Genomic DNA, 10470 nt, shown 5'->3' on the forward strand with positions numbered 1-10470 from the left:
TGTGTGTGTGTGTGTGTGTGTGTCTGTGTCTCTCTCTCTGTGTGTGTGTGTGTGTGTGTGTCTGTGTCTCTCTCTCTGTGTGTGTGTGTGTGTGTGTGTCTGTGTCTCTCTCTCTGTGTGTGTGTGTGTGTGTGTGTCTGTGTCTCTCTCTCTGTGTGTGTGTGTGTGTCTGTGTCTCTCTGTGTGTGCGTGTGTGTGTGTGTGTGTCTGTGTGTGTGTGTTTGGCACGGGTCTGATGGCAGGTGGTTGAGCTCATGTCCTGTGAGAGACAAAGACTCCCTGATCACACAATCACACCAGTGTCACAGGAGGAAAATCACACGGAAAAAAGAGAAACGGATAGCCGTGTTCTGAATGCTGATTCGTCAATGCTGTGCTACCAAAAATACATTGTATCCAACTAAAACGTTTCAGAAAACATTCCATGAAAAACGTTTTTGAGAACATTATTATAGATCAGATAACTTTTAACAAGCGTTCTAATAATTTTACAGCAAAAACGTTTGTTCATAACTTTGCCAGTGCATTTTGAGAATGTTCCCTGTAAATACATGACTTTAATAGAATATTGTTTGAATGAACATTTGTAAAACTCTAATATTATACTAATAGATATATGGAGTTCAGAGATCTGAATGCTTTGATTTAAAGATGGAAATGAGGTTCCCAACTTTGATCAGAAGTGTGTGTGTGTGTGTGTGTGTGTGAGAGAGAGAGAGTAAGTGTGTGTGAGTGTTTGTGTGTGTGTGTGTGTGTGTGTGTGAGAGTGAGTAAGTGTGTGTGAGTGTTTGTGTGGGTAGTGGGATGGTGAAAAGAACCATTGAAGGTTTTGAATGTGCTGTGAATATTCATGAGGTCATAAGTGATGTGTATAAGGGGGCGGAGGCTCATTTGCATATGATTAGCGGTTGTCAGGGAGGTGTGGGATGACACACTGTACTGAGGGCAGAAGAGAGTGTGTGACCTTTAGAGCTGTGACAACACACACACACACACACACACACTCAGAATCACAAGCGTTCCACCCACCTCTCGCTCTCGTCCCAGGCGATGCAGGTCTCGTTCACAGTGCCCTGCAGAGAGAGAGAGAGAGACGGGGGGTGAGAGGTCTGGTTAGGGGGAGTTTGATCTGTGTCATATGTCACTTCCTCCATAGTCTTTAACTGCACACACACACGTTCAGAACAGAACAGAACGAACGATGAACCAGCATCCGCACTCTGGTTTCCATGGCGACTCACATTGTGCAGGTGTGGGAAGTCGATCTCAACAGGTGCCAACAGGAAGCCAGGGTTGGGCTTCACCGTTACCGTGACGACCTTCGAGTTGAGCAGCGTGCTGTTGCTGCGGGAGAAAGAGATGATCGATCGATCAGAATCACTCGTATTGATCAGGTGCACATCAGTCAAGAGTCACATGTGAAACTCCGCACTAATCTTTGCTTTGATTTTCCTTCACTATCTGCTCTAAGGTTCACACATTTTAATAACAACAATAAAATTGCATAAGTAAAATAAATAATGAATAAAAATCCTGAATACGTTAATAAAATAATTAATATTATATTTTATTAATATATTAATCAAATATAATACATTGATTAAAATGATATGAATGAACTGATTATTTAACAAAAATACAACTTTTGAGTTTTAACAGTAAATTCATATGATGTTTGTCTAGAAAATGCCTTTTTTTTTTAATCTATAAAAGAGTTTTAATAAAAGAGTTTTAACTCTTGTACCTCTGGAAGGACAGGATGGGAGCCAGATTTCTGTAGAGAACGATCCCAGTGACAAACCCAGTGCTCTGCTCAGCATCTACACACACATTCAGAGCTGCATTAGTCTCACTACACACGTCAGAATATGTGTGTGTGTGTGTGTGTGTGTGTGTGTGTGCGTACCTGGCACGTCTAGACTCAGAGCACTGCGGGACACTGTGACTTTCTCTTCTGAATTGCGCACCCAATCGATTATCCCACGCCAGCCCTTCAGGGGAAAGGTCACGTCAGAGGTCATGGTTCGCGGACGCTTCTGGATGCTGAGCTCTGAAGGAACGGTCAGAAAACACCAGTCAAACACACACACACACACACACACAGCATGTGCTGCACTCATATCTCCACCTGTTGTCCCACACTCGTGACCCATTTCACACTCACCAAGATTATCTGTGATCTCATAGATGTCCTGGAAATCTCTCATCTGGCGTCCGATCATGTCAATGAAGCTCTCGATCAGACTGAAGAATTCCTTGATGTTTGCGCCCATCTGCAGCAGAGCAAAACAGCACTGTTATTGCTAACCAAAACTATTATAAAATCATTTTCATTAACTAAAATAAAGCTGAAATAAAATAAAATATAAATATTAAATGAAAAACTTAAACTTTAAAAAACTAACCGAAATAAACTAACTTTAAGTTGAAGTACTAAACTTACTAAAACTGAAAATAAGTATTAGTAGTTAGTTTTAGTAATTAGTAGTAGTAAACATTTAATTTAATAATTATTTAATATATATGCATAGAATTATATAGATATATATTTAAATATCAATATAAGATATAAACGAAAGTTAAATAAAAATATTTAAAAAATGACAGTATCACTAAAACAAAACTTACTACTAACTAACAAAATTACTGCAACAATCTTTAATTAAAATTAAAATAAAAACAGAAAATATAAAAATAAAATTTATAAATACTATAATAGTACATGAATAGCACTAAAATAACATGCACACTTAGAGAATCTCTCAGTTCTTTCTCCGAATGGTCTGGAGACTGATTCATTCGTGTGTGTTAGCGCTGTCTCTGACGTGTGTGTGTAGGCGCGTGAGGTGTTGGCGTTGTCTGCTGTCGCAGATTAGCATGTGGGTGCACTCGATTTCTCTGCTTCTTATTTCTCCTTTCACCCTTTTTTGGTATGATGACTCACCAGTTGAGCTTCGTCCCATTTCTCTCGGTGTGTCTCCTGCAGTAAGTTACTGATGGTGTGAGCGTAATTCTGTGGGTCAAACAAATCAAGGTTATTAGATCAGTGCTTCTATCATATACACTTTTCCCATCATCGTTATGTGCTTGGGTTTTGCGTACCTCCACATCTGCATTGCTCAGGCTCATCTTTGAGCCTCTGAAGATCTCCGTGCTGTTCCTCAGGACCTCCATCACAGCCAGCAGGTCGCCGCTGTACTTCATATTGTCAGTCGACACCATCCTCACTTTAGACAGCACCTCAGACACACCGTCCACCAGCTGACCGCTCTGAGACCGAATCACGTGATCACGCATCTGGAAGGAGAAGAACGCTTGAGAGCGCTGTCCTGAGGCCTTTAGGTCAACATGAAGTGCTAGTATGCATGTGGTTAACGGTGTTCCGTCAGGCTTACCAGGGTCTGGATGTCCTGGAATTCTTTGGAGACGCATTTGATGTGAGTGGGGTTCTCCCAGAAGGCCAGACCCACGGCGTCCAGTGTGCATCTGCGGAGGATCAGGCCTGCAGGAGTCAGGGAGAGCAGGGTTAATGCCATCCAGAGGAGGGGACTGTCTCTTTCACTAAAATAAGGCCGTGACCCACATTCGACACACAAAAACTAGAGCGCTGTATGACTGAGATCTCTGAACAGTACCTGTGGCATCAGAAGGGCAAGACACGGCAGCCGTGTCGCCTGCGGGCGTTTTCTTCCACACTACACTGCCGTAGTTCTCCTCTCCGCAGATCTCGTGAGGTTCTGCGAGACACATTTTAAAGCGCTTAACGATGCTGCCTCAAAAATGGCGCATAGATTGCTGCGATTAAAACATCTGGTTTGAGTTCTCACCTGGGCACCGCTTCTCGTTGCAGTTTCTCAGTTCTGATTTATCTCCATTGCATGGCTCTCCACCAAAGAAAGGTCCTTCACACACTCTCTGTCTGAGCTGATGGCCTCCACCGCAGGACTTGCTGCAACTGCCCCATGAGCTCCACAACAGCCATCTCCCGTCCACTAGAGAGCGACAACACACTTGAGTATCTTTCATAAAAACACTTGCAGAGCCATTTAAGGACCATTCACGAGAAATACTTCATGCATTAGAAAACATTTAGGGAGGAATACTGTACCTGGGCAATCTCTGAGGAAGCAGTTGGTGGTTTCTTGCCATTCTCCTCTGCACTCTGAGCCTCCGTACGAGGGGCCATTACACTCACGAGTTCTCTGCATCGTTCCATTTGAGCAAGAGGCAGAGCAAGGAGTCCATGCGGACCAGTCGTTCCAGTAGCCGTCAACTACGGAGAGGGGAAAGACAGAATAAATTAGTATTACTGAAGCTCCAAAGTCATCTTCCTTGTTGCATTTGAAAAGGGCTTGTGTTATTATGGTGAACAGTGCCATCTGGTGTTGAGATCTGGAATAGCGGTCAGTTGACTGACCTGGGCAGACAGCGATGTTGCAGAACTTGGTCTGTTTGACAGGTCCGCGGCAGGGTTCTCCGCCGTGCTGAGGCTGTTTGCAGGTACGGACGCGATCACGGTATCCACGACCGCAAGTGGACGAGCATAAACTCCAGGGAGCCCATTCGTCCCACGCTCCGTTCACTGCAAACACAGCATCGTTAATCAATCCCTCATTCCATGATCCAGACAAATGAAAGTAGGCATTGTATGTGTGATCTGAAGTACCTGGGCAGGCGGCGGTGTTGTTGCAGGGTCGATTCTCTCTCAAAGGGCCGGTGCACTGGGTGCTGTAAGTGGACGTCATGCAGGAGCGTGAGCGAGATTGCAAGCCTTCACCACAACTCACGGAACACACGCTCCATGAAGACCACGTGTCCTGCTGGACCTCTTCTGCAGCACAACAAAGAGTTTGATTTAGCACAACACCTCCACTATTCCAGACTGCTTTCTAATGTTCCAAAAGAGACACACACCTTTATGAGGGGCCTGGTTTGCCATTATGGTGCCATCAGAACCACGCCGCTGGCCGATGATGGAACGCAGACCTTGACTTCTCTGTCTGACTTGACCTGCACAAATCAACACAAACCCACATGTAAGATCCGAAAGCATGCTCTTGCATCACTGCAGTGCACATTTATGGACATGGAACTGACCGATGCAGGGCTGAGGGTTGCAGGCCCGTCCCTCCTCTACGACGCCCTCACAGACACCATCCTCAGGCTGGCACGTGCGGCTGCGCACCTGGACTCCGCCGCCACACTCGTTACTGCACTCGGACCAGCGGCCCCACCCGTTCCAGCCTTCTGCAAACACATCACACAGATAAGCTTCACATCACTTCTGTTAAGTGCACATGGTGGGTGAGTAATGCTGAAGAGGTGGAGGAGAGGACATTTGCTGCGAATGAGTCATGGTAATTCTGCTGTCAGTGCTGACATCTGCTGGTTAACTCTGGTATCTGCATGCAAACTTCAGGAGCTCAATAGAGGCGTCAAATCTTGCCTGTCAACTTATTGACAATCGATGTGGCATTGTTTTGCCATAAATGTAGGTTTTATATCAAAGAGGCGGCCACTATAACAGTGGGGTGAAAAGTCTTTTAGACAAACAAACACTTCTGAACCTTTTCTAAGCAAAACTGAGCTTTGAAGGCCAAATGCCAGGACACCACATGATACGAGCATTTGAAAGGGTGAATAGCCTCTAGTACCCGAGGCGCTCTTTGGATGTGGTGCTTTTGGAGCCCGGCGGGTTGCTATGGCAACCTCAAGCACAGGGCATTGATTGCTTTAGCGGAGGCTTGGGGAGCAGCTGCTCCCGCAGAACCACATCGACAGTTTTTTTTTCTGTCAGGAGAGCATACAGTTTTGCCTGAGCTTTACCAACCAAACAAGTTGCTACTGGAACCTTGCATCTCACACACTTACTCATGATCTCGGCGTCGCGGTTGCTGTCTCTAACGGTGGGCGAGCACTTCTCGGTGTAGACTCCGCCCCGGTAACAGCCAGCTGTCTTCCTCTTGGGCGGTTCCCAACACTGGCAGGGGGTCATCATGATGCCGCAGGGGTTTCCGTGGGTACTGGTTGCCAGGCAATCTTCTAGCCACTGACACAGCATCTCACAGGCTGGCATACTCGGGTTCCTCTTCCCCACGACTAGAAACTCAGCGTTGAACTGGCTGCCTTCGTTGTTCCCTTCGTCTTCCTCCCCGGGCTCCATACCAAGACTTGGCATCATCTTCCGCACCTGCAGGAACTGTTTGCTGGACTCCAGGTAGGCCACCGCGGAGGAAGCGTCGCACAGTCGGACCACCTCGTCGAAGCTCTCCATGCCCAGGTATGTGCGAGAGGTCTCCAGGAACGAGTCGAACTGGAAGGTCCGGATCTGTCGTGGGGTGCAGGATTCGGTAGGCTTGGTGATCTTCATGTAGACGGTGTAGCGACGAGGATCGGGGTTCTGCAGGGTCCAGGAGCACGGCGCTGATGACAGGGCGGTCTTAGAGGAGAACACACCGAAGAAGCGGCTTTGCTCCAGGGTGGCACAGGTGGCGGATGCTGGCCCGGAGGGAGTGGAGATGCCCGGGGCGAACATCACGCACATGCAAGCGCACAGCGCCAATGAGACGAACCACCACTCCATGTTCTCGCTTCAGGAGGACGGGTGGACCCTTTGATAGGAGTTAACTGGGCTTCTTTGATCTGGCAGGGGTTTGAACTTTTTACTACGATAAATGTGGATGGAGGGTTTGATTCTTAACTAGATAGTAGGGGCCATATCTGTGTGAAAACAAGAAACAGAAGGCACTCAGAGTTAGCACTTGTCAATCATAGTAGAACAGTCATTGTAATTATCATACTGGAACAGGTCTGCCATCTGAATCATATCTGTAGTCGAGAGCTGTACCCTCCATTAGCATGAGTGTGCATTTGAACGAGCCCTGTCAGAGTGCTGCCGCTAATGCACACACTGCCATTACACTCAGACTATAATTACAGTGCCCTTCACAGGAATCTCTCTCCGCATCGCTCTCTCGTTCTCTCCTGCCCACGCTTTCACACGTGGCAGAGCCGATTGCGTCAAACTGACGTCCACGAAAACTCAGCTCTCACCCACGAAAGTTCAGCGCTGGAAAGATTCTCACAGCGAGAGAGCAGGATATTTCTGCAGGAACACATGGCCCCTCCCTGACAGAATGCAGCGATTGTGGAACTTTCAAAGTCTGACTGTTGCCATAGCTACAGGTGCTCGAGAAATGTCTGGAGCATCTTTGTGCATTATAAGCTGCACCCCTCTCTTTCCAAGCACAGTCCCTCGCTCTATTATAGCCTCATTTTCTGGCGCATCACTCTCTTTCGCTCAAAGACGCTAATTCATGAGCGAGATGAAAGAGAGAGAGCAGCTGTGAGAGGTCCTTCTCAGGGAACCAATGACCCCTCATCTTCATCATCACTTTCCTCTTTCTGAACTGATAATGTGAGGCTGAAAAACTAAAGCTCAACAGTTGTATAAAATGAGATAAATTGCTGCTCTGTTTTGTTAGCTGTCTTCAGTTACATTACTAATGAAGCTCATGTATGATTTTCTGCACTCCATTGAGTTTGAGGATCCGGGAACTATCGACTCTACAGAAAATGAGAGTACTTCAGCTCTGCCACTCAACCTCTTTCTATACCCCAAATAGGGGGCTGAAATTACACATTACATCTGTAGTTATGGAAACAGCTGATTTTCGAAAGAGCTGAAGTAGAGTCAGCAGGAAGTGTGTGAGAAAGAGACAGACAGACCGAGACGGAGAGAGAGACAGATGCACAGAGTTTATGTGAATCCGTGCAAGTGAAGGCAGCACGCTCATTAACCCCTGATGTCTTCTGGCTGGTCTGATCCTGGGATGAATGTTAGATTGCATCTGATCTAAACAAACACAGACACTTTGTTTTTAATCCTGGGAAAGTCTGAGACACACTCGGCTCTGCCAAGCACACGCGGAGCCATCTGTGAGCTCAGATCTGCTGCTGAGACATCTCAATGTGTGTCTAGTGCTGTCAGAACAACAACACACACACACACACTATCACTGTGTGCATGACCAAACACACACACTTTGACAAACAACACTCATTAAAAAAAACACACACACACACACACACCTGCAGGACGAATACTTTGCAAAAACATTTCATGAGTTTCTTTATCTACATTCAGAATGAGTTAAACCATGCATTGCAACATAATCAACAATCAAGCTGTTTGCAGTGAGATGCGATCAAATAATAAATAAATACATTTCTCGCTATGTGCAAACAAATGACTCGTGCACGCGCTGCAGACATTATCAGCTAAACCCTGAAACGGGAGAGAAATCATCAGTGCGCAACAACTTTTCAAGTACACACAACATGCAAAGAGCATGAACACTGACTTATTATAAAATGCGTTGCAGTTACAACTTAAGGTGCAGATACTGAAAGCAACTAAACTAAGTGTAGAAATTATTGCGTTGAGTCAATACTCACTAAGCATTTGAAGAATATCATGATTAAATAAGCATAAGCATTAAGTAAACTTCTGTTAATAACATAAAACGTTTGCAAGAGTTTACTCACACTGGCAAAACGAACTTCTTTTCACTAAAGCCAGACACACAAACTCAATACAAGACAAATAGCGCAACACAGCATCAGCTTATAGAAGCGAGTGTCACGGACAGCGGCACAGCGAATGTAAAGAGCGTTTCAGCACCGCGGACAGCGGCACAGCTTCAGCACCATCCATAAATACATGCATGCAGACTCGCAGCGCACATCATCAGAGAGTTGAGCACCACTGACCAAACCAAGACTATTCTCGATCACATGTGCATTAAAACAAACGGCAGCTTCTGTTACCTGTTACTGAGGTACTCTAGCGTGTCTAACAAGCGCTCTCCATCCGACAGTCTCAAAGTCTTCCGCGGGAATGCTGGGATGCGGGAACGGGTCACAACGCGTCCAGACGTCCCGGGCACGATGTCCAAGTCTCGGTGCACTTCACTTCCACAAGCGCAACGGCACAAAGCGACTCTGACCAAACTCCAGAGAGTTTACTACCAACCTCTTCTAACGCTGCTTCGGCTGCTTCTGTATTCCAGCGAGAGCGAGCGAGCGAATAACGGGTAAAGAACGAACGCGGAGCTCCGGAGGCTCGCTTTTCTCGGTCTGCTTTTTCTGCTGTCGCGGTTGGTACTTGTACTCTCGGCTTCGGAGTCTTGCTGCTTGTGGTCTGAAGTGTTTGAGTCGGAGTGGCGTGTGGCCTCCTCGCGCTGCCTTATAAACCCCTCCACCCTGCGTGGATCGCGCGCACCGGTGAATGAGACAGCGCGCGGGGGAGTGTGTGTGTGTGTGTGTGTGTGCGCTCGCGCACTGGACACACAGAAAGACGAAGGAGAGCGCCGATGTGCGCACAGACGAGCGCAGAACCGGAAAGAGAGACTTCACGGCGCTTTCTCTCACTGACAGCGAGCGTTACATCATTACACCTGATTGCCCACACTAATCAATACGACTGATACACATCAAACGATCAACAATCAATCAAACGTGTCTAAACGACAACAACATTACGACACGATATGATCATTGGAGTACATTTGACTTTTTTGGTCTTTCTAAATTCACCTTTAATTCAATGTGTTAATTACAGTTTCTTGTGTGAAATTTACTAACAAATTCTGAGTGAAAATAGTTTCTACAACACCACTTTTTTTCAGTTTAAATACATCATAATCAAGCTACTTAATTATTCAAACAGAAAAATAAAATAATTATTAAAACAACAAAACACGTAGTAGACGTAGTATTATTTATTTATCTATTTATTTTTAGGTGTGTGAGTGTGTGTGTGTGTGTGTGTGTGTGTGAGTGTGTGTGTGTGTGTGTGTGTGTGTGAGTGTGTGTGTGTGTGTGTGTGTGTGCTCGCGCACTGGACACACAGAAAGACGAAGCAGAGCGCCGATGTGCGCACAGACGAGCGCAGAACCGGAAAGAGAGGCTTCACGGCGCTTTCTCTCACTGACAGCGAGCGTTACATCATTACACCTGATTGCCCACACTAATCAATACGACTGATACACATCAAACGATCGACAATCAATCAAACGTGTCTAAATGATGTAAACATGGTTATTGGAGTACATTTACTCTTTCAGTTTTTCGACTTCAAAATTAATACTTTATTCAGTGTTACTTGCCGCTTCTTTAATTATCTGTGAAACTTACAAGCAATTTCTACACCACGTTTTTCAGTTTACACCATAATCAAACTGAGTAATAAAACAATCACAACACAATTAAACAAGTAGCTCCACAATGGAAGGGGTTTATTTGATTGATATATTCGATACTCTTTTTGTTTTTGTGTGGTGTGTGTGTGTGTGTGTGTGTGAGAGAGAGAGAGAGAGAGAGAGAGAGAGAGAGACAGGGTCACATCACAGTGGAGTCAGCTGTCTTAACCGTGGCTTGTGTACTGCAAACACATACCAGCTTCATCAC

The 10470-nt window shown here is 45.8% G+C and overlaps 1 protein-coding gene across 1 annotated transcript in view; it reads right to left on the reverse strand.

Annotated features, from left to right (window-relative positions):
• LOC107730909 (brain-specific angiogenesis inhibitor 1-like) overlaps nt 1–9295 on the reverse strand; it is a 24789-nt gene extending 15494 nt beyond the window's left edge. The window contains exons 1-17 of the mRNA XM_016541865.1: nt 8830–9295; nt 5872–6720; nt 5098–5247; nt 4915–5010; nt 4667–4831; nt 4418–4582; nt 4109–4273; nt 3828–3992; nt 3636–3737; nt 3396–3502; nt 3103–3297; nt 2945–3013; nt 2165–2273; nt 1907–2050; nt 1745–1820; nt 1242–1344; nt 1030–1073 (exon numbers count right to left, since the gene is read on the reverse strand). Coding sequence (XP_016397351.1) covers nt 1030–1073; nt 1242–1344; nt 1745–1820; nt 1907–2050; nt 2165–2273; nt 2945–3013; nt 3103–3297; nt 3396–3502; nt 3636–3737; nt 3828–3992; nt 4109–4273; nt 4418–4582; nt 4667–4831; nt 4915–5010; nt 5098–5247; nt 5872–6583 — 2567 coding nt within the window. The 5' untranslated portion in view covers nt 6584–6720; nt 8830–9295. The remainder of the gene's footprint in view (nt 1–1029; nt 1074–1241; nt 1345–1744; nt 1821–1906; nt 2051–2164; nt 2274–2944; nt 3014–3102; nt 3298–3395; nt 3503–3635; nt 3738–3827; nt 3993–4108; nt 4274–4417; nt 4583–4666; nt 4832–4914; nt 5011–5097; nt 5248–5871; nt 6721–8829) is intronic.
• Between the last annotated feature and the right edge of the window lie 1175 nt (nt 9296–10470).

Source organism: Sinocyclocheilus rhinocerous, unplaced genomic scaffold (assembly GCF_001515625.1).
Source record: "Sinocyclocheilus rhinocerous isolate Xijiao unplaced genomic scaffold, SAMN03320098_v1.1 scaffold759, whole genome shotgun sequence".
Taxonomy (NCBI): Eukaryota; Metazoa; Chordata; class Actinopteri; order Cypriniformes; family Cyprinidae; genus Sinocyclocheilus; species Sinocyclocheilus rhinocerous.